This window comes from Piliocolobus tephrosceles, chromosome 1 (genome assembly GCF_002776525.5).
Source record: "Piliocolobus tephrosceles isolate RC106 chromosome 1, ASM277652v3, whole genome shotgun sequence".
Lineage (NCBI taxonomy): Eukaryota > Metazoa > Chordata > Mammalia > Primates > Cercopithecidae > Piliocolobus > Piliocolobus tephrosceles.
In genome coordinates, this window is record NC_045434.1 from 1,632,776 (window position 1) to 1,657,343 (window position 24,568).

At 38.3% G+C, this 24,568-nt stretch overlaps 1 protein-coding gene across 2 annotated transcripts in view; it reads left to right on the forward strand.

Annotated features, from left to right (window-relative positions):
• Positions 1–24,568, forward strand: part of AHCTF1 (AT-hook containing transcription factor 1) — a 97,774-nt gene that overhangs the window by 34,286 nt on the left and 38,920 nt on the right. For both annotated transcript variants that reach the window (XM_023216126.3, XM_023216128.3), the window contains exons 11-23: positions 259–320; positions 1,431–1,559; positions 3,839–3,929; positions 5,016–5,105; positions 8,187–8,327; positions 9,050–9,154; positions 10,052–10,145; positions 11,611–11,734; positions 11,895–11,951; positions 12,777–12,923; positions 14,447–14,634; positions 23,540–23,684; positions 23,761–23,892. In XM_023216126.3, the coding sequence (XP_023071894.2) occupies positions 259–320; positions 1,431–1,559; positions 3,839–3,929; positions 5,016–5,105; positions 8,187–8,327; positions 9,050–9,154; positions 10,052–10,145; positions 11,611–11,734; positions 11,895–11,951; positions 12,777–12,923; positions 14,447–14,634; positions 23,540–23,684; positions 23,761–23,892 (1,505 nt within the window). The remainder of the gene's footprint in view (positions 1–258; positions 321–1,430; positions 1,560–3,838; positions 3,930–5,015; positions 5,106–8,186; positions 8,328–9,049; positions 9,155–10,051; positions 10,146–11,610; positions 11,735–11,894; positions 11,952–12,776; positions 12,924–14,446; positions 14,635–23,539; positions 23,685–23,760; positions 23,893–24,568) is intronic.

Here is a 24,568-nt window from a genome sequence, read left to right on the forward strand (position 1 = left end):
ATAGTAGTTTTTATTTTTTTGCTGTGTTTCTCAGCTGTGCTCGGAGTTTTTTGAGTTTTGTTTTTTGCTTTTTTCTTGTTTTGCTGTGTAATAGGTTTGTTATATATTCTTAGGATGAAAATACCTAGAAAAGTTTACTTAAAGATTTATTATATGTAATAGTTTGACGCCTTGCAGTCTGTTATTTGGATAAATTTTGTTCTGTTAATGCCATTTTAAATATATGTAAGTGGATAATTTTTTAAATCTTTTTTATAGATGCCACTTGTTTGTTAAACTCAGGAGTTGTTCATTTAACTTGTACTGGCTTTCAGAAGGAGGTAGGTAACAACTAGTGATTTCTTAATTGAACTGAATCAGATCTTGGAATATAGTTGATTTACGGATTTAAGTTTGATTTAGTGTTAGTGATATTGACAGTTGTTTTGGCTTAAATGGTGGCTTCTGCTAGGTTTATGAGATTAGCAACTAGTCGTATCAGTTACTAATGACAACCTGCCAGAAGACGAATTGAATATTTTTAGCAACTAATTTATGTAGATGCTAGTTACTTGAACCTCAAGCTTTCTGTCTCCTCAAAAAGCTTATGAGGAGATGAAGTAATGTAAAGAAGGTACCTAGCACAGCGGTATAGTGCCTGGCACAGGGAAAAAAAAAGAATTTTGAAAAATACTTTTCTCTTTTTGAGATGGAGTTTCGCTCTTGTTGCCCAGGCTGGAGTGCAGTGGCACCATCTCGGCTCACTGCAACCTCTGCCACCCAGGTTCAAGCGATTCTCCTGCCTCCACCACCTGAGTAGCTGGGATTACAGGTGCCCGCCAGCACGCTTGGCTAATATTTTGTATTTTTAGTAGAGATGGGGTTTCACCATGTTGGCCAGGATGGTCTGAAACTCCTGACCTCAGGTGACCCGCCCGCCTCGGCCTCCCCAGTGCTGGGATTATAAGGGTGAGCCGCCGCGCCTGGCCTGGCCTGGCCTGAAAGATACTTTTCTAGGGGAGCATGATGTGGCAGACCTTTTCTTGGATAGTCGACCAGATGTGGATGAACGCCACATTTATACTCCATATCAAATCTCTTTCACGTTGGATAAAGAGGAATGGACTGCCGGAGTTTTTCTCTATGTGTGTGTGTGTGAGTTTTGTCAAGATGTCACCAAACCTGTCAGCTTTAGAGAAGACAGCAGGGTTATACAGTTCATAAAAATACATCAGCTACCTTTTGCTTATATATATTTTGTATTATTCACAACCGGCGAGCATTGGTTAAGCTTAAGAACCTATAAACTTTCTTGCAAGGAAATATAGTCTTTCATAATTTCCATTTGCTATCTTTAAATTTTACTTAAATTTTAAGTGTAATTTATTAATCTTAAATTTGATGATTCAAATTGAGTATTGATTGATGCCTTACTAATTTATCTGTTACAGACTTTGACTTTTTTAAAGAAATCAGGGCCATCACTCAATGAAGTCATTCCTGATGGTTATAATCGATGTCTTGTAGCTGGCCTTCTTTCCCCAAGATTGGTTGATATTCAGCCTTCCAGTTTAAGCCAAGTGAGATGATTTTTGACTCTTACTGTGTCTTTCGGTTGGATCACGTTATTAGCTTTCTATTATAATATAAAATGTATTAGGTAATTTCTGCAAAAATAGGTGAAGTAGTGTAATGCTGACTCTGGGTGATCAGCAGTTGTGGTCTTAGGTTTGGCTTAAAATTCCTACTCCTAATACCCAATAGGCCATAACTTGGCAGCAGATTGACTTAGCTGTATAGAAGGATATAAGACAGGAAACACCTCATGGCTGCATCAGGCCAAATGCAGTGGCGTGGTTCACTGTAGCCTCAACCCCTTGTGCTTAAGCGATCTTCCCACCCCAGCCCCCCCCCAAGTAGCTAGGACTACAGACGGGCACCAGTATGCTTAGCCTTTTTTTTTTTTGGGGGGTGGGGGTAGAGACAGGGTCTGGCTGTGTTGCCTAGGCTGGTCTTGAACACCTGGCCTCAAATTATCCTCCCACCTTGGCATCCCAAAGTGCTGAAATTACAGGCATGAACCACCTTGTCCAGCCTGTAATAATGTATTTTTTACTGTACCTTTTCTGTGTTTAAATACACACACACTTCACATTGTGTTACAGATGCTTACAGTATACAGCACAGTAACGTGCTGTACAGGTTTGTAGCTTAGGAGCAATATATATAGCCTTGATACGTGGTAGACTACACCATCTAACTTTGTGTAAGTACACTCTTATTGCACAACAGCGGAACACACCTAACGAAACATTTGGCAGAACGTATCCCCATCATTAAGCAACACATGGCTGTATGGAAAAATGCAATTCATTTTTGTGTATTTATTTGATATCCACATAACTTTCAAGGTATGTGACCATCAGCAAATAATAGACTTTTTTCGTTTGTTTGTTACTACCTTTTTCCTTTTTTGAGACAGCAGCTTGTTCTGTTGCCTGGATTGGAGTGCAGTGGCATGATCTTGGCTCACTGTAACCCTCCAACCTCCTGGGTTCAAGTGATTATCCTGCCTCAGCTTCCTGAGTAGCTGGAACTAGAGGGATGTGCCTCCACACCCGGCTAATTTTTTATTTTTAGTAGAGACAAAGTTTCACCATGTTGGCTAGTCTGGTCTCTAACTCCTGACCTCAAGTGATCTGCCCGACTCAGTCTCCCAAAGTGCTGGAATTACACGTGTGAGCCGCTGTGCCTGACCAGTTACTGACTTTTCTCATTGCAACGTGGTAAAACTTCTATAAACTATAGGATAATAATGTTAGTAGCAGGTGTTTTTGTTTTGTCTCTGGTATTAATGTAAATGGCTTCAGTGAGTCTCCATTTAGAATCATGCCTTCTTGGTTTTGTGGACCATTATCTTGTAATTCCCTCTGTACCTATTTAACTTACATTCATGTAATTCCTTTTTGACCATCATTTAATTTGCTCCTGTAGTGAATGAAATCAATAGATTCCTCTGATATTAAACCAGACTCAGTGATTTTCAAAATACCAGCTTTACTGAGATATTTCATATACCGTGCAGTTCACATATTTCAAGTATACAGTTCAGTGATTTTAATTCACAGAATTCTACAACTGTCATCACATTCCATTTTAGGACATTTTTATTACTTCTAAAGAAAGTTCTGTGCCCATTAACAGTCACTCCTTTTCCCTTACCTTCCTGCCTGCCCCATCCTGCCCAGCTTTATGTAACGACTAATCTACTTTCTGTATAGATCAACCTATTCTAGATATTTCATATAAATGGGTCAAATAATATGTAATCTTTTGTGACCATCTTCTTTCATTTAGCATGTTTTGAAGGTTCATCTGTGTTACAGCAAGTGTCAGTGCTTCGTCCCCTTTTACATGGCTGTATAATACTCTGTTGTATGAGCATACCATAATTTCTTTATCTACTATTAATGGGCATTTGGGTTGTTTCCACTTTATGGCTTTTAATAGTGGTGCTGGGAACCTTCATGTGAAATTTTTGCTTGGGTGTGTATTTTTATTTCTTTTTGGTGTATACCTAGGTGTGGAATTGGAGGGTCATGTGGTAAGTCTATGTTTAGCATATTAAGAAACTGCCAAACGGTTTTGCAAAGTGGCTGTTCCGTTTTACATTCCCGCCAGCAGTATATGAGAGTTCCAGTTTTAACACATCCTTATCAATGCTTGTTACTGTCTTTTGATTATAGCCCTTCTTATGGGTCATAATGATTTTTTTAGCCTTAAAATTTTTAAATTCGGAACCAGAACTTGCCTGTGATCTCACACCGTCTTTCTTTCCTTTCTATAATGCATGGTTTAGGAAGAACAGTTAGAAGCTATATTGTCAGCAGCAATTCAGACTAGTTCCCTGGGACTTTTGACTGGTTATATCAAAAGATGGATAACAGAAGGTAAGATTCTGATTTTTAACAAGTAAAACGTTTGGTATTTTTAAAGTTATCAATTCACTATTTGTTGTATTTTTTTCTTATTTGTATTTTGATATAATGGTAGATCCACATGCAGTTGTTAAGACGCAGTAGAGAGATCCTACCCTCTTCAGCACATTTGCCCGCAGTGCTGTGATCTGACAAAGCTTTAGTATAGTCAGCACAACCAGGGTCCCTCACGTTGCCCTGTTATAGCCAGACCTACCTTCTTTCTGCCCCATCCCTAACCCCTGGCAAGAATTTTGTCATTTTAAACATGTTCATAAATGGAGTTGTGCAGTATGTAACCTTTTGGGGTTACCTTTTTTACTCAGCAAAATTCTCTAGGAACTCATCCAAATTGTTATGTGTATCACTGTTACTTTTCACACACACACCCCCCAAACACATAGTTCAGAACCATTTCTGAACACATCTGTTCAGAACCATTTGAGAATAGTTTTTTTTCTAAGCCATTTGATGATAAGCCATCATGCTTTTTTAGCCCATAAATATTTTGGTATTGCTTCTTCTAAGAATAAGGATATTCATTTACAGAACCACTTTGTGATCCTTAAAAAATCAAGAAAATTAAGACTTTTATCAAATCTAGAGACCTTATTGAAATCCCAGTAATGTCTTTTATTTCAATTTAGAGGGGAGAGAGGGTTTAGAATCATGCTTTGTATTTAGTTTTTTGGAAAGAGATCTAGAATACTTTGTAATTGTTTTTAAAATTTCCCTTAATCTTGTACATTTTGTCACTTTGTCTTTCAAAAAATTGACTTTTTTTTTTTAAAGAAATTAGGCCTTATTTTATAGTCTGCATTTAAGTTTGTGCTTGCCGTCTCTCCTCATGACTAAGTGACAGGTTTTACGTTTTCGGTGCAGTACTACCCGGCGTGATGTGCTCCATGGTGTGATGCACTGCGAGGGTCCGTTCGGCCTCCGTTCAGTGTTGGTGTTCACTCGGTTAGGTTGCTGTCTGCCGTGTTTTCCCACCAGCAGTTTAGAATTCTGTTTGTAATTAATGATCTTTATTTTTTCCCTTTTGTATTTACAAATAAGAACAACCAAATTCTGCTACTAATTTGCGCTTTGTTCTTGAATGGACGTGGAATAAAGTGGTTCTCACAAAAGAGGAATTTGACAGACTATGTAAGTATTAGAAGTCTAGATGTAGGACAGAATTTAATATTAAAATACTAACCTTGGTTTATGTCTTAAGTACGTAATTTTTAATCATTTTGAAGTTGTAAACTCTTTTTTTTGTTGTTGTTTGAGACGGAGTCTTGCTCTGTTGCCCAGGCTTGAGTGAGCGGCGCGATCTTGGCTCAATGCAAGCTCCGCCTCCCGGGTTCACGCCATTCTCCTGCCTCAGCCTCCCGAGTAGCTGGGACCACAGGCACCCGCCACCACGCCTGCTAATTTTCTTGTAATTTTTAGTAGACGGGGTTTCATCATGTTAGCCAGGATTGTCTTGATTTCCTGACCTCGTGACCCGCCCGTCTCGGCCTCCCAAAGTGCTGGGATTATAGGCGTGAGCCACCGTGCCCAACCTGAAGTTGTAAGGTTGTAAACTCTTAAAATTTGAAGATGTCCCAAAAGAAAATTATTTCTTTTTACCTTAAAGTGATAAAAGTAATTTTTTTTTTTTTTTGAGACATGATCTCACTTGTTGCCCAGGCAGTAGTATAGTGGTGAGTTCATGGCTCACTGCAGCCTTGACTTTTTGAGCCCAAGTCGTCCTCCTGCCTCAGCCTCCTGAGTAGCTTGGACCACAGGCACATGTTTCCTCAACCAGCTAATTGTTGTATTTTTTGTAGAGACATGGTCTCACTATATTGCCGAGGCCGGTCTTGAACTCCTGGCCTCAGGCGATCCTCCTGCCTGGGCCTTCCAAAGCATTGGTATTACAAGGCGTGAGCCATTACATCCAGCCAAAAGTAATTTTTGATCAAGATTTTGCAGCAGGTCATTAAACTGGCAACATGCTGATATGCCTACAATAACAGGTTTTAGGATTATAACTTGTCTTTTTGGTCTTAGGAGTTTAATTTACTAAATATACTGGTGATGGAGTAAGGGGAATGTGCTAGGTAATGCTTAGAAATTTCTGTACTTACTTTCTATTTAACATATTGATAGAAATAATGAAGTTGAGTGGCAGGGTAAAAGTGCATCACCGTTGTCCTTCATGGGCAGATGTCATTATTATCGTGGCAGATCATTTTCCTTCTTGACAGTTTTGTTAGTTTCTTGTTCATTTTGATTGAGTCTTCGGGTATGTCATGAATATTAAAAACCTATCATGTCCAGTTAGGGCAAATACAAGGCTGAAAGTACTAGTAGTTAGAGATACAGTTGCACTGTAAGTGAAAGTAAAATTTAAGTTTATTTAGAGGTAAATGTTTTAGTCATTTCTCTTGTGTCATGATGAGTAAACAGATGGACTTTTGAAATGATTTGACTGTAGATAGATTTTCACAATGTAAGTTATTCTTGGTAGATAATTTTTATACCAATCAAGTTTGTTAGGAAGACATGGAGCTTTCTAGTGTTTTAGGCTATACTTATGAAACTAGTATCATGAATTAATTTAAGTATTTCAGTAATCAGTGTGATTGAGGTCTGGAAGAACACTATCAGGTGTGTAGGATCAGAGAAAAAATGTCTTTTTTTTTTTTTTTTTTTGAGACGGAGTCTGGCTCTGTCGCCCAGGCTGGAGTGCAGTGGCCGGATCTCAGCTCACTGCAAGCTCCACCTCCTGGGTTCAGGCCATTCTCCTGTCTCAGCTTCCTGAGTAGGTGGGACTACAGGCGCCGCCACCTCGCCCAGCTAGTTTTTTGTATTTTTTTAGTAGAGACGGGGTTTCACCGTGTTAGCCAGGATGGTCTCCATCTCCTGACCTAGTGATCTGCCTGTCTCGGCCTCCCAAAGTGCTGGGATTACAGGCGTGAGCCACCGCGCCCGGCAAAATGTCTTTTTTTTTTAAGAAAAAAATGTTTGTTGAACCTCATTATGTTTTGTAAAAAGAAATTGAACTCAATTCATAAATCGTATGACTGCTTTGATTCTTTGAGGATAGCGCAGTGTTTGGGAGTTTAACGTGGTAGTTCAGCTGTTGCTGCTTTGAGCTTTATTACTGGTAGGTTGGGTTTTTTAAAAAATAAAAACCTCTAAGAATAATTAAAATACAAAGCATAGTAAGTGTTTTAAATGTATTAGCGATTAGGCGTGGTGGCTCAGGCCTATAATCCCAGCACTTGAGGAGGCTAAGATGAGAGGATTGCTTGAGGCCAGGAGTTCAAGACCAGCCTGAGTAATATAGCAAGACCCCCATCTCTGCCAAAAAAAAATTCTTTTTTTAATTAGCTGGGCATGGTGGCACATGCCTTTAGTCCCAGCTCCTTGGGAGACTGAGCCTGGAGGAACACTTGAGCCCAGGAGTTTGAGAGTGCAGTGAGCTGTGATAGTAGTACCATTGCACTCCCACCTAGGTGACAGAGTAAGACCCTATCTCAAAAAAAGTATTAGAAGTAAAGCAAATTAGATTGGGCATAGTGGCTCATGCCCGTAATCCAGGACTTTGGGAGACCGAGGCAGGCGAATCACGTGAGGTCAGGAGTTCGAGGCCAGCCTGGCCAACATGGTGAAACCTCGTCTCTACTAAAAATACAAAAATTAGCTGGGTGTGGTAGCACATGCCTGTAATCCCAGCTACCCAGGAGCCTGAGGCAGAAGAATTGCTTGAACCTGGGAGGGAGAGGTTGCAGTGAGCCGAGATTGAGATTGCACCACTGTACTCCAGCCTGGGCCACAGAGCGAGACACTGTCTCAAAAAAAAAAGAAGTAAAACAAATTAGAATTTGATTTGATTTAAAGAAGGATTTTAGAATGAAGACAGTTGTTTTCTAGACCAATAACACATTAAATATTAATGTAACTAAATGGGTCATTAAAATAAATCCCTGTCTTTTGATGTGTACTGGTTGTGAGGATAAGCTCTAGATCTAGATGATTTGAGTTCATATTCTCACTCTTGGCTTTTGCTAGTTTTATATTGAAAGCACTTTTTAGGTTCCTTGGAGGTTTTGCCATTTCTAGCTTGTCTTTATAAATCTCATAATGATTAGAATAATTCTTTTGAGTGATAGCAGTTTGAGAAATTTTGCATTGTGATTCTAATTTATTTAGATTTACTGTATGGAAACTTATCTTGTATTTTATTCTTGAAAGGTGTGCCATTATTTGATGGTTCGTGTCATTTCATGGATCCACAAACTATACAGTCTATCCAGCAATGCTATTTGCTTCTTAGCAATCTTAATATAGTCTTGAGCTGTTTTGCATCAGAAGCCCGAGAGATCACTGAGAGAGGTATCCTCTTTGTTTTATCAATTGATTGTTTTGTTAAATTTGACTTCTTAGAGAAACGAATACATTTCCCATGTCTTAGATGGATCATTACGTAAAGAGGACATTATTTCTCCAGTGCTAGGGTTTGTTTGTTTCTTTGTTTCAGTGAAAAGCTACAGAATGTTGTTAGACATGCCATGCCAGGAGCCCATGCTTAAATAAGCTTGGGAAATTCTGAAGTTAGTAATTATTAAGATTAGTGTATTTGCAGTAAAATTTCAAATTAAGTCATATGTATGTTTTTTATTCAAATAAGTCATTATAATTTTTTTCTGTTTTGCAATTTGAAAACCAAAACAAGTCAGTTTCATTTAAAGGCCTGTTTTGAACCATCTGTCTTAGTGATACTATACTAGTTTGTATTAATGTGTAAATTTGAGTTCTGGAATTAGCTAAATGAAAGTGTAGCTGAGGTGGAAGTGTATTTACCTAAAATGTCTATTTTAGGGAGTGACTTACTTATTTTAGCATTTTGGAGATTTGCTTGACATCATTTTGGACCAAAGTAAACTAGATACAAAAGTGAATTAGTTCAAGAGAGATACATGTATTTTGAACAAATACATGTATGTAAAATATACATTTACATATATATGTAAATTACCAAGTGATTAAGTTTGAAAACTGTGGAGCATCTTGCTTTTTTTTGTGAGTAAACAACTGATGTTAACTCTTCTTTACAGGACTGATAGACTTAAGCAATAAGTTTGTGGTTTCCCACCTCATCTGTCAATATGCACAAGTGGTTCTTTGGTTCTCTCATTCTGGGCTTTTACCAGAAGGCATAGGTAAAATATTTACTTACTCTATAAGTATTAATTAAAACATGCCGAATTATAAAACATGCATGAATTATAAAATTTTGTGATCGTATTCTAATGCTTTGGGTTTATTTTCTTCCACCTCACTTAATTTTCTCCTTAATTTATGCTTACCTTCTTTTCTTACATTTTTCCTTACTTTGTATCTTCATCCTATGCCTGCCACACAGTGCTCATACATGTTTATTGGATTGAATAACATTTAGAAGGAAAGCAAATTTGAGAAAACATGGCTCCTGAAAATGAGTTCAGCAGTATTACTAGCTATTATTTAGATCCATAGAACTATAGTTTCTATAACTCAGTTTTCCCATTTCCTGATAATGATCCTTTTAATATGGTTACTAATATTTCTTCAGTTAATGGGCCCCTTTTATCTAGTAATTTATGCCAGTACCAAGAATTAGAGAATTCTTGGTATTTGACTTGTGCTATATGTGTTTAGAATATAACTTCTAAAACCTTCACTTTCTTGCATTTCCAGGAAGCCATTAGATTTTATTTAGAAGTGCCTCTGCCACTGTACATAATTGTCGATGTTATTTTTTCATAATCCTCTTAGATTTTGATTTGCAGTGAACATGTCTTTCAAATTATTATTTGCGCCTAAGGAGTGAAGTTATTTAGAAGTTTCCGGGATTTTAAGCCACCATCCATGTTGTTAGACTTTCACGACAGGTCATTTTCTCACTTGTGCATCTGTAAATAAAAAGATGTGTAGTAATCTTTTATTACTTAAATATAACCACCCTGTAGCTTAACGAGAGGTTGCTGTAAATATTAAATTACAGTAAAATATTAATATGTATTGTTGAGATATTTTGGAAATATTACCAGCTGTTTTTCCAACTCTTAAAAATCTAGATGATTCTGTGCAGTTGTCAAGGTTATGCTACAACTACCCTGTAATTCAGAACTACTACACCAGTCGTCGACAGAAGTTTGAGCGTTTATCAAGGTACTAGTAAAACAGTTTTAGAAATTACATCTGTAAGAAGCCAAAAGTTTCTCAGAACAGTGTTCATCGTGTTACAAAGTGATTGAATGGGTATAATTCTCAGTAAAGTATCAGAATTTGCTATTACCATTACTATTTTATTTCTCTCTTTTTTAAAAAAAGAATACATGAATAGCCTACTTAGTTCCTTTGAAATAAAGAAGTAAAGGTAATAGACAAAGAAAGAGAGGTGTTTAGAGTCTTGACCACACTTCTGGAAATAGTCGTCTTCCTCAAGTTGCAATGACAAAATTACAAAGCATGTAACATTAGAGCAATGGTTCACAGACGTTGATTCCAGGTTTCTTACACCCGAATCACCTGGGAATCAGTACTTTAAAATCTGTGCCAGCTGTAATTCTGATGCATGGCAATTGTGGGAACCAGTGCTTTAGAATGATCAATTTAGGAGAGTGAGCATTAGCTTGGAGGATTGATTAGGATATTTTACAATTCTAGATCTGTTATTTCCTAAGTGTGTATCCTTGGCACTTTGTTATGCTTTCTAATCCTGTTTGTTATATAAGTTATGAAGTCAGTATAAAGCTAAATAAAATGATGTGTGCAGTACATCTAGTGCAGTGCCTGACTCAATGGAGAACCTCAAAGAGTAGTAAGTGCTGCCGCTATTCACAATTAGAAAAGGAAATAAGGGAAAAAAAGAAGAGAAAAGAAAAGGAAACAGGGACAATATCTGCACATCATTTCATAGGCGCTCAGTAATAGATATTTGAGTAAAAGAATCACTGAGGATAAAAGACTAACCCAAGTGATGAAACAGAAACTTTAACTTTCTGTCTTTGAACTTCAGTATTTTCACTATGCTGGGCTTTATACTCTATGGTGGTTTGCTTAATATGGTGAAAAATAGAATGGTCACTGGCTAGATGGACCACCTGGGGACCTCACCTTGACTGACTGGCTTGCTGATGACTGAACTGGAGGCAACTTAAGGGCTTATCCGACTAACTCTCCTTCATGTCTGTAGTTCTCATCATGCTAACTAGGGTCCAATTCCCAATTCTCTTCTCTCTCTCTGTTTTTAGAGACAGGGTCTCTGTTGCCCAGGCTGCAGTGCAGTGGCATGTGTATAGCTCACTTTAAACTCCTGGGCTCAAACGATCCTCCTTCCTCATCCTCCTGAGTAGGTAGGACTACAGGTGCACACCACCATGCCCAGCTAGTTTTTGTATTTTCTTTAGAAATGGGGTCTTGCTTTGTAACCCAGGCTGGTCTCAAACTCCTGACCTCGAGTGATCCTCCTGCCTTGGCCTCCCACATCACTGGGATCACAGGCGTGAGCCATCATGCCCAGACTCTTTTCTCTTTGATAGTTGGGGTTGTTACTTTTAATATTTTGATGCTGGTTGCTTTGATATTAATTAACAGTGATATTAAGTAAGTCTTAACTTTTCCCTGATTGCAGAGGGAAGTGGAACCCCGATTGCTTGATGATTGATGGACTGGTTTCTCAGTTAGGAGAGCGAATTGAGAAGTTGTGGAAACGAGATGAAGGAGGCACAGGAAAATATCCTCCTGCTAGTCTACATGTAGGTTTGCAGTAATGTGCTGTCACTTAGAGTCTACAAAGCTGGGGAGGGAGGAGACATGCTTAGCTGCGTGTCTGGCACAGACTTGGGAAAACAAGAAGTGTGAATGAATGAATGACCTTATAAGATCCACTGACGGTTTTATCTCTTTGTTTTATAGGCAGTACTTGATATGTACCTATTAGACGGCGTTACTGAAGCAGCCAAACATTCTATTGTATCCTTTCAAGTTTTATCCAGTGTTTATGTATTATTAAAATTATAAAATTTCAAGAGTAGTAGAAACCTGACATATCTAATGTGATCTCAGTTGCAAGGCTGAATTTTGGTTTTGTTTTTTTAAGGAGGTGTTAAGCCAGGATCTGTTGTTTGGGCTCAGATGGCCTATGATTAACCTAAAACTATATGCACAATGTTGTTTTATGTTTGTTTTTCTAGGTATAGGGTACTTGGGCTTTTATCAGATACTTAAATGTGTCCAAGACACTCAAAAAGTTAACAACAGTTGCTCTAAAATACTACTACCAAGTGGTCACTCTCAGTGGCGTTAACCTCTCTGCTGGAAATGAATACATTATGAGTTAGTGTGATACTACCTTAGGCGTTATTTGAGTCCTGTAGTCTTTGTGATAATATTTTTGTGCTAATGTTAGTTACTTAGTCTAAAAATGTGTAATTCCATTTATAATCTATAAGCTAGATGATGTCTGATTAAGCTACCATCTTTTGCTAGATCACTAGAAATTTGCATATATCTTTGTTTCTTATTTACTGAGCTACTGACTTCATAAAAATTCACTTTATCTCCTCTGTGGTGCTGGTAATAAAATACTGAGAATGAATGGAGTTGATGTGGGACCAGTTTTACCTACATTTACTAAAACTATCCTCTCATTGCTGACTCTCCATGACGGCTTTTAAACACTAAAAACGGGCCTTTCAAGTCTCTTTTAATGCTACATTTTGTTGCTACCTATTGTAAATATATATGTAGGAGGTTTTTGTTGTTGTATTTTATTGTCCTTAATCTGCTTTTTCGAAGACCATTTATTTGCTACTTGATATTATGTATTCCTTTCCCAACAAAACAGAGACTCCCATCGAATCTTTCCCAACTGTATTTGCCATTTCTTGGGGCCAAGTTAAACTTATTCAGGGGTTTTGGTTGATAGATCATAATGACTTTGAGGTAAGTCTGTTCACTTACAGCGTAAACTTCCATGAATTACTAGAATTTTAGAAAATACACAGAATTTAAATTGATATTAAAAGATATGATACAGTCTACTTCTAAAAATAGTTGAGGAAGGACTCAGTTTCAGTTTAATCAGTACCTTTACCAAGCACTATTTTAGAAGGCAAGAATATAAATACAACAATTCAGAACCCAAGATTTCTTACCGTTTAAAGAAGGAAACTACTAAGTAAGTAATTATGATAGTGCAGATACAGTGATTTGTTATATTAGAGATATGTTTGGGGTGTTGGGGGAACCATAGAAGGCAAGATTTGGCCTTGAGGTATGAAATTGGTGATGGGACGATCTTACAAAGTAGTGTGATACAGTCTCAGAGATGTCAGGTTTTTGATAAGGCTTTTATTCTTTCAAATACAGTTGTCACTCAGTATCTGTGTGGAATTGATTTCAGGATCCAGAAACACACCAAAATTCACAGAGGCTCGTGTCTCTTATATAAAATGGCATAGTATTTGCATATACCCTGTGCACATCCTCTTGTATACCATTGGCCCTCTGTGTCCATGGGTTCCATATCCATGGCTTCAACCAGCCACATATCAGAAATACTCGGGGAAAAAACTGGGTCTGTACTGAATATGTACAGACATTTTTCTTGTCACTATTTCCTGGACATTACACTATAACAGTTATTTACGTGGTATTTACATTTCATTGGGTATTGTAAATCATCTCTAGATCACTTACAATATCTAATACAATGTAAATGCTGTGTGAATAGTTTATTCTGTATTGTTTTTATTTGTATTATGTTTTATCATTATACTGTTGTTTTTTATTTTTATGTATTTATTTTGAGATGGAGTCTCGCTCTGTCACCCAGGCTGAAGTGCAGTGGCACAATCTTGGCTCACTGCAGCCTGTGCCTCCCGGGTTCAAACAATTCTCCTGCCTCAGCCTCCCGAGTAGCTGGGACTACAGGTATATACCACCCTGCCTGGCTAATTTTTACATTTTTAGTAGAGATGGGGTTTCACCATGTTGACCAGGCTGGTCTTGAACTCCTGACCTCAACTGGTCTGCCCATCTCAGCCTACCACAGTGCTGGGAGTATAGGCATGCACCACTGCACTTTTTAATTTTTTTTTAAACTTACTTTTATTTGTTTTAGAGACTGAATTTTGCCATGTTGCCCAGGCTGGTTTTGAACTCGTGAGCTCAAGCAGTCCGCTTGTCTCAGCCTCCCTCCCAAAGTGTGGAGATTGCAGGCATGAGCCACCGCGCCCAGCCTTATTTTTGCAAATGTTTTCTATCTGCACTTAGTTCAGTCTGCAGATATGGATCCTGTAGATGCTGAGAGCCAACTCTATATACCACAGATTAAAGTAGATTTTTTCAGCTTATATTTAAACGGTCTTACCTTGATTTTTGTGGTTTTTTAGTGTTAGGTTTAGCTGCTTTGTCTAAATGTATAGGATTATGTTTATATTTACCACTTTTCATGTTATTTCCAGAGTGGTTTGGATCTTTTGTTTCATCCAGCTACTGCGAAACCTTTGTCATGGCAACATTCAAAGATTATTCAGGCATTCATGAGTCAAGGCGAGCATAGACAAGCCCTCAGATATATTCAGACAATGAAGCCAACAGTGTCCAGTGGTAGCGATGTTATCCTTCACCTCACTGTTTTGCTTTTTAATAGGTAAGTACATCTTTTGAAAGTATGAACTCTTTATCATATCTGTTAATAAAATGGAATTGATGAAATAGACAATGGCAATATGCAGTTGGCCCTTAAGTCAGTAAAGTCAGTCCTTTGTATTGGATTCTGCATCGAGGCAGATTGAAAATACAGTATTCATGGGATGTAAAAGCTGCATATATGGAAGGTCAGCTTTTCATATACATGGCTCTGCAGGACCAACTTTGAAACTTGAGTATGGGTGGATATTGGTATCCTTGGGCATCCTGGAACCAGTCCCCCCACGGATACTGAGGGACAACTGTATAATATTTTACTTTGTTGCATTACTTATTGGTCTTTCAGTGTTAAGAAAAACATACAACACCTTTTATCTAGAATAAGATAAGTGCCTTGAATAGAAGGAAGGGGTGCCAAATTGAGATTTACAGTTATATTTGTTGCTAATGGACAACGTTGACAATTGTCCTGCCTGGACAGCTGAGGGTTTAGTATGCTGAAAAGGAGTCAAGAATAGAAAGGAAGAATGAAGTGATAGAGAGTAGCAGATTGAGAATTTGTATTCAGTCATGGTACGCTGATATTTTTGTTAATATTGGTTGAGTATTGGAATTCTTTGTATTTGAATTTTGTCATTGCATTTGCCCTGTTGCATCCTCATAGAAAGAAAATCTTAATTTAAGGAAGTGTCTTATTTCATGTCTTAATACTTCAACCAGATTTGAGCAAGTGATATCTTTGTTTCTTCTTTTTGCAGATTTTAATGTTCTCTAATCAGTGTATTTGCCATTTACATAATAATGATTATTACAGTCTCACCTGCACAGTACCTGTGAGAAAGCTAAATGGCATGATGGGAAGTACAGTGGTATGGTTATTGGGTTTTCTTATGAACTAGGCTGGAGACATTGCTTGGAGCTGAAATTCCTTACTAGACTTACTTTATACCACTTTTATTGGTTTTATTCAACCCTATTGATCATTTTTATATTTTTAGAAATTACTTTACCTCACTGTGTTATATATGAACCCATTATCAATTCTGCGTCAGCACTCTGAAAGTTACATTTTCTTGGTTCTCTTTGGTTAAATAGCATGTACTTCTAAGGATAAGAGGGTAAGATCTACAAATTTCAGGTAGAAGAAAACTTTTGAAGTTTAATATAGATTGATTAGACATAGAACCTTAACAGTAATGAATTAGCAAGTACTTGTTGAAATAATCTGGCTTAGCAAAAATGTTTAGATAACTTAATAAATCTAGAATCAATATTGAAATTTTTTCTGAGAGCAAAATTGTAGTTTCAATAAGATTTACTGTAAGAACAATAATTTAAAGAAGCTAAATGTGATAACTTGAATAAATGGGTTAAGCATTATAGTACTGAGTTGGAAACCAGCATATAAATTTTTTTCATTTGCATATACCTCTCTTTAGTGATGTTAAAGTGTTGATACTTATCACTAATACTTACATCAGAGGGGCAGGTGTTGGAACTTTGGAAGAAACATGTTTGGAAGTTTGCTGATTTTTTTCCTTCTTTTGATTCCAAGTGTCCTTCTTTAATTCATCCAGAGCATGTTTCTCTGATTTGCTGGGTTCTCATTTCCTTTACCTTTGCCATATAGTAAACAAACACTAATAAACAGTTTAATTTCTAAACCTTATTTCTCTTAAGTTGGAAAAAGTCTCAGTTATCCATTCCCCAGAAAACTAGCACATTAAGGCTCCTATACATTAAATACAGAAATAAAAACAACCACTCAAAATTCTATTTGTGAGATAGCTTGTATTCAGATTTAAGAAATGTTTAAAAATAATTACTAGTCCTGTAAATAGAGAATGACGTGAGTGTTGCTAAAAAGTCAGAGAACACTGTTGAAAGTGCAGGTGATAGTTTTTATTGAAACACCTTAGGAGAAAGCTGCTTAGATTTTTGAACTGATAATTTTGCAAAAGGCAGCTGTGTTTATTGCCCAGGAGATTATATAACAGCATACTTTACACTTCACTTTTATCAGAAAGAAGCAAATAACAAGAAAACAAGCTGATTTACAGGGACTTATTCAAGAAAACAAAGTTTCTGAGTATCTCCCGCGGTCGTACATAATCACCTAATTTGTTCAAGTACCTACAACTCTAGTCCAGCAGTGTTTAATCAGTATGTCCTTGAACCATGGATAGAGGTTACCTTTGGGAAATTTAAACTAAAAGTCAGAGAAGTTAGGCTACATCATGGTCTAACACTCAAATGATTTGATTGCATAAAGACAGTTGAAATGGCTGAAAAAGGTTTAATATTTAAACCATCAAACACTACCACTCTCCCCACAGTCACCCTCCTGACGGTACACCCTCACTTCTGACCTGAGGAGGTGTTGCCCTGTTTTGAACTATTAATTTATGTTAGTAATATTGTTTATTAATTCGCACCCTTACAAATAATGTTATTGAAACAGCCACTTCTTATAGCAAAGATGTTAAGAGCAAAATCTTTGGACTCAAATAGATTTGGATTTAAATCTAAACTATGCCACTTTTTGAAATAGGATCAAAAGCAGTTTATCCTCTCTGATTCTGAGTTTCCTCATTAAGAGCATCTTTGCATTTCTCTAAAACTTCATGCTGGTAGCTTTTCAATTTTATGAGCTATGTCTACGGACATACCATCACAACTGTGGCATGGCTGTTTTACATGCAAATTAACCATGATGCACTGTACAGCGACAGACTTATAAATAAAGACTGTAGATAATTCAGCTACTAACTGATTATTCAGTCTTAGGATTATAAATACACAAGAAAGATGAAACATCCTTTCGTATAGGCATAATTTTTCTTCTTTCTATGTTATGTGGGTTTATTTTGCTGTACTTTTAACTCAGGTTGGATGATTGTTTCATTTTCAGCTTTTTTTTTTGGTAATACAAAAATATAAATCGAATGTCCTACATAGCACCTTAGCAGCATCCCACAATTTTAATTCTGTTCTAAGTATTTTTAAACTTTCATTATGGTTATTTATTTTCCCTATCTATGATTTAGAAGTTTTAATTTACAAATAATAGGTTTTAAAAATTGTGGTGTTGGCTAATTGTATTGTAATCACATAATGTGATCCATGTGGTACCTGACCTGTAAAATTTTGCTAAGACTTGCTCTGTTTAAAAGTAATAATAATAAAGGCCGGGCGCGGTGGCTCATGCCTGTAATCCTAGCACTTTGGGAGGCGGAAATAGGAGGATCACTTGAGCCCAGGAGTTCAGGACCAGGCTGGGCAACATATGGAGACCCTGCTGCTGCTCCTTTTTTTTATTTTTTATTTTTTTGGAGACAGAGTCTTGCTCTATTGCCAGGCTGGGGTGCAGTGACACGATCTCGACTCACTGCAACCTCTGCCTCCCAGATTCAAGCCATTCTCCTGCCTCAGCCTCCCAAGTAGCTGGTGATTTGTTTTTCTAAGACCACCAGAGCGGGCACAAAAGAACCAGCGAGTAGGCAAGGGTAGGAGCAAAACTGCAAATTTATTTTTGGTCACCTAGCTTCAGGGAAGGAGGTGGGTAGGGAGAGGTCTGTCGGCCTCCGGCAAAGGAGGCCAAGAGAGTCGCCCTATGGAGCTCTGTGACGGAGTTCCTAATACAGTCCCCACTGGGGGCTGGGAAGTCCGCAGCGGGGGGGTCTGCCAGGAGCGGCTTTTCTAGGAGTGGGAGGGCAATAGGCGGGACACGGGCATGTCGGGGGGTGTTCCGCAGGTGCGACCAGGTAAATCTTGGTCTCTTCAGATTGACGTCACCTGGCGCATGCCCGGTTGGTCTGCACCTTCCTGGGCGTCGGCTGCATTTTTGCACGCGCCGGTAAAGTTGGTGATGAAGAACCCGGAAGTGCGCCATCCTGCCTCCGTTCATCCAAACAGCTGGGATTATAGGCGCTGCCACCAAGCCCCGCTAATTTTCTTTTTTTTTTTTTTTTTTTTTTTGAGAGGGAGTCTCTCTCTGTCGCCCAGGCTGGAGTGCTGTGGCCAGATCTCAGCTCACTGCAAGCTCTGCCTCCCGGGTTTACGCCATTCTCCTGCCTCAGCCTCCCGAGTAGCTGAGACTACAGGCGCCCGCCACCTCGCCCGGCTAGTTTTTTGTATTTTTTAGTAGAGACGGGGGTTTCACCGTGTTAGCCAGGCTGGTCTCGATCTCCTGACCTCGTGATCCACCCGTCTCAGCCTCCCAAAGTGCTGGGATTACAGGCTTGAGCCACTGCACCCGGCAAATTTTTGTATTTTTAATAGAGACGGGGTTTCACCATGTTGGTCAGGCTGGTCTCCAACTCCTGACCTCAGGTGATCTGCCTGCCTCAGCCTCTCAAAGTGCTGGGATTACAGGTGTGAACCTCCTCGCCCAGCCAACCCTGCTTCTATTAAAAAAAATTTTTTTTGGTAAGACTTGATTTACCCACTGATAAGTACTCAATGTATTCTCCATTTAATAGGTGAAATGTCAGATATATTTGTCCCCATGATCAAGTTTGTTCGTTGCATGGTTTTAATCTTTCTGTGTCCTTAATAATTTTTTTTCCTGGTCTGTTCTGTGAGTTACTAAGTATGCGAAGTTGCTAACACTAATGGTGGATGTCTCAGTTCCTCACCGTATTGCCAGCTTTTTCTATTTTGAGTATTAGGTACATAAGAGTTTTAGTTTGTTCTTTTTAAAAATGACTTTTTAAATTATTATATGGTAACCTTCTTTATCATGAATAATTGTTAATGTAGACACACAAATAACCTTTTTTATTTATATCTTGTATGTGTCTTTCCCCAGTCTTTGTACTTTACTCCAGTCACTAACAAGCATCTATTGGTGGTTTACCTCTCTTGAATGTCTTGTTGTGTTGTGGTCTCCGCCGTGCATTTCATAATGCATGTTTGTGTTTGGTCTAGCACGTTTAGAGCGTTTGCCGCCACAGGATGGGTTTTCAGTCTGTCTTTGCTGTATTGCTGAGAAGCCCCATGCATTCTTTATTAAAATGACTTCTGTATCTTTTACTGCCAACATGCTAGCCTAGCCTTTCATAAATTAATTTTCTTACTGTTCTTCCTAGCATCATTATTGTCTTCTGTAGGAAGAAAGAAAATAGTGAGGATTTGGAGACTTTGTTTTAAAACATTTGCTAAGTGTTGGCAGTGGATTTCTTGAAGTTGAAAGTGTTTTCCTGCTATAGGGGAAACTGGGAAAGAATATCATCATTTGTCATTTGTTGTTAAAAATACTCTGTATACGATTATCAAATTAATATTTGGTAAATCATAAAGTAAGTTTATCTTACTCCTGCTAGTATGTCTGATCAACTGGGAGTGTATCACAGTTTAAAGTGGAAATTTTTTTTTTTTTTAGTTGGAGTCTCGCTGTGTCCACCAGGCTGGATGGAGTGTAGTGGCGCGATCTAGGCTCACTGTAACCTCCACCTCCTGTATTCAAGTGATTCTCCTGCCTCAGGCTCCTGAATAGCTGGGATTACAGGCATTGCCACCATACCTGGCTAATTTTTGTATTTTTAGTAGAGACAGGGTTTCACCATGTTGGTCAGGCTGGCCTCGAACTCCTGGCCTTGTGATAACGCCCGCCACGGCCTCCCCAAGTGCTGGGATTACAGGCGTGAGCCACCGTGCCCTGCTTAAAGTGGAAAATTTTAAAAATATATAATGCCTATGGGCTGGGGGAGAGACATATTATTTGTTTTTGATGATAAGCTATTTACATGCTCCAGTGTTTTAAGAGGTAAGAATGATGACATAGTGTATTCCCAACTGCCTCTTTCCTCTTAGTACCCAGTACTGTGAATAACTTCTAGTGTGTTCTTCCTAAGATCTTCTAAACAAATGTTAACAAATGCCTATATATTCTCTCCCAGTAAACCCTTTTAACAAATAAAAACAGCACACTGTATACCCTTCTGACTGTACACCCTTCTGCAATGTACTTTTTTTCACTTTAGTTTGGTGCTAATTTTATAATTACATAAAGGATTTGCTTTTTAACTGTTGCATAGTAGTTCATTATTTGGATGGCTGTACCATTTTTTTTTTTTTTTGGCGGGGTTGGGGGAAAAGAGTCCCACTTGTCACCCAGGCTGGAGTGTAGTGGAGCGATTTCGGCTCACTGCAACCTCCGCCTCCCGGGTTCAAGCCGATTCTCCTGCCTCAGTCTCCCAAGTAGCTGGGATTACAGGCATGCACCCTCATGCCTGACTAATTTTTGTATTTTTAGTAGCGACAGGGTTTCGCCATGTTGACCAGGCTGGTCTCGAACTGCTGACCTCAGGTGATAAATCCACCTATCTCGGTCTCCCAAAGTGCTGGGATTACAGTCTTGAGCTGCCACACCTTGCGCTAATTATTAATAGTTATCTGTAATGAACACTTAGGTTGTTTCAACTTTTAGCCATTTTAAACAATGCTATGATGAGTAACCACACGTATTGCACATATGCCAGTTTATAGAATAAAACCCTAAGGTGAAAGGATGTTTGCCTTCGTAATTTTGGTAGTTTAATTTTGACAAGTAGGGCAAATTGCCCTCCATCAAGGTTATGCCAAGTTAATCCTCCTCTCAATTACCATGTGCTGTAGTCTTTTATCAACACAGTGTGCCAGGTAGTTTTTGTCTCGTCATCTCATAGGTAAAAATGGTAGTTTTGGTATGTTCAGTCTCACTATAATAAAAAAACTATCTTTTTTTAAAGAGCTATTTCTTTTGTGACCTGCCCATTAAAATCTTTGGCTTTTTTTCCTGTGTTGTTGGGATTTGTCTTACTGATTTTATAGCTGCTTTGTATACATTAGGGAAATCAACTTTGTTGTGAAATTTAATAATGAAATGTTCATTTTATTCTCTTTCTTTGTTCAAAAATGTTCTGCTTTTAAGGTTTCTGGATTTTGGTTTAGGGAAAAATGACCATATTTCTGTGCACATGGACACGCAGATGAACACTCTTCTACACTCAGGTTATCATGATTCCACTGTGTAGTGAGAGAAGTACGAGGCAATTTCAGATGTAAATTGTTAGGGAATACCTCTACACATTGTACTTCTTGACTTGTTGGCCTGTATAAGCCCTGTGGAATATGTGAAAATGTTCTAGTCCCAGAACAACAAAATTAACAGATGGCCCTGATCTGCCAAGAGTGGGTACCATTTGCTTCCCCAAGTAACTTTGTATTCACAGAAAGTCTAGGGCAGTGCAGTCTTGCCAGTTTTTATTCTGCCTTGGAGGTTGTCAACCTCTCCAAAAATTTTAACTGCCAGATTGATCACTACCGTTCCTAGTGTGTATCTTCAGAACTTTTTCTTTTCTATTTAAATAAATATGTAAACAGAAGTTTTATTGGTTAATTTTTTTAATTATCATTTTCATACTGTTTTTAACTTGCTTCTTAAAAGACTGTAATGATTTTCCAAGTTAATACATATTTTCCTCATATAGGGCTACATCATAATTCATTGTTTCACCGTATATTCTTTTTTTTTTTCAAAGACAGAATCTTGCTCTATCTGCCAGGCTGGAGTGCAGTGGCATGATCATAGCTCACTGCAGTCATGACTTCCTAGGATCAAGCAATCCTCCCACCTCAGCCTCCTAAATAGCTGGGACTACAGGCACATACCACCACGCCGAGCCAATTTTTGTATTTTTTGTAGTTAGGGTCTCACCACGTTGCCCAGGCTGGTCTTGAACTCCTAGGCTCAAGTGATCTGCCTGCCTTGGCCTCCCAAAGTGTTGGGATTACAGGCATGAGCCATTATGCCTGGCTCTCACTGTATATTCTTATACTTAATCTTTATGCAATTTTTGCTGGTGTTTCTGTAGACTATATTTTTTGCATTGGGATCATTGGGTCCTGACCTATATCTAATTATAATTTTTATAGATATGCTCAAGTGAACCTTCAAGACAATGCTGTCAGTGGGTTGAACACTGGCATTTAAACAAATAAATAAATAATTTAAAAAAAAAACACCTCCCACCTGATTCTGGGAGACTTCTGTGTAAGAAACACTCCTTCATTTAAATGATCTTATTACCCACAAAAGGACGTCTCAGCACCTCTGCATGGTGTCTGAGACTGCCAAATTTAACCTAAGTTCTCCAATCTAATCTTGCTGCAAATCAACCAAAAAACATCTACTGCTAAGCTTTACTCTCCCGTCCTCATGAACACAGTGTGCTTGATTCCACGTGTAGGCCTGTGTCTCTCCCACACATCCCACTGAGTGTCGCTGCTTTAAAAGCCTCACGTTCCTCTGTCACACCACACCAGTCATTCAGCTCTATCCAGCCACATTAGTTTTTGTCTTCTTTGAAGTTTGTGTACTTTGCTTTTTATTATTTTATAAAGCAGCATAAAATTTTTTTTTTTTTTTTTTTTTTGAGACGGAGTCTGGCTCTGTTGCCCAGGCTGGAGTGCGGTGGCCGGATCTCAGCTCACTGCAAGCTCCGCCTCCCAGGTTTACGCCATTCTCCTGCCTCAGCCTCCCGAGTAGCTGGGACTACAGGCGCCCGCCACCTCGCGCGGCTAGTTTTTTGTATTTTTTAGTAGAGACGGGGTTTCACCGTATTCGCCAGGATGGTCTCGATCTCCTGACCTCGTGGTCCACCCATCTCGGCCTCCCAAAGTGCTGGGATTACAGGCTTGAGCCACCGTGCCCGGCCATAAAATTCTTTAAACATGTCATTTTACTGATATTATTAGCAAGATTCATTATGCAGTACTTAGTATTCAACAAATTTTTTAAAGTACTTTTAAATTATTTGTAAAGATACTTTACAAAATATCTTTGAGATTCTCCATTTAGATTTCTTGTTTTGTACACTTAAATAAATTTTTCTAAAACTAAACTTTGATAAATATGCTTTCAGATGCATGGTTGAAGCCTGGAGTTTCTTGCGGCAACATTGCAATAGGTTGAATATAGAGGAGTTACTAAAGCACATGTATGAAGTCTGTCAGGAAATGGGCTTAATGGAAGATTTACTGAAGCTACCGTTTACAGACACGGAGCAGGTAATTACTTACCCATGTAAACTTGTCAGAAATTCAAGATAAATTGGTAGTTGACAGTCTATTTTGTTCTTTTTAGGAATGTTTAGTGAATTTTTTGCAGTCCAGTGCCAGTGTTCAGAATCATGAATTCCTTTTAGTGCACCATTTGCAGCGTGCCAATTATGTGCCTGCCTTGAAGCTGAACCAAACTCTGAAGATTAATGTTATGGTATGATTCAAGTTGTCTTATTATGGGGGATAAGAGAATAAGGAAAACTGGAGACTTTTTTGGTTTGTTATATAAGAGTTTACAGTTTGGTAACCACTGTGCCTAGCATTACTTTGAATCCTCAGTTATCTCCGTAACAGAATTGGGAACACGGTATTACTACCTGATTCTCTTATGTATGCCATTTATGTTCTGATGTCTGCCTACAATAATGCCATTTCACTCAGGGAAAACAAGAGGAAGATGGAGAGGCCAGCAGTAGGAGTTACATAGTACAAAGATCATTGTGTGGTAGAGGAAGACATAGAGGCCAGCAGTAAGCGTCATATAGTACAAAGATCATTGGACTTCGAGGGTCAGACTAATTCTTCATTTACTCTGTGTGCTTGGGACACACTCTCAGTCTTGGTTTTATCAACTATAAAATGATCACATCTCCTTGTGAGGTGGTTTTGAGGATGCACAGAGATGTGTGTAAAGTAGAATGTTGCCTGACACGTATGGATGCTTAATGACCATTGTTTTTATTAGTTGTGAAGAATGAAGGCTTGGTAGCAGAGATTTGGAATTTATTGATGGGTAAGGATTGATGAAACAATTATATATGTGGATAAAGTTCTTGGTTTAGAAAAATAGATATGTAGGTAGGAGGAAGATATTTTTGGATATTCGTAGT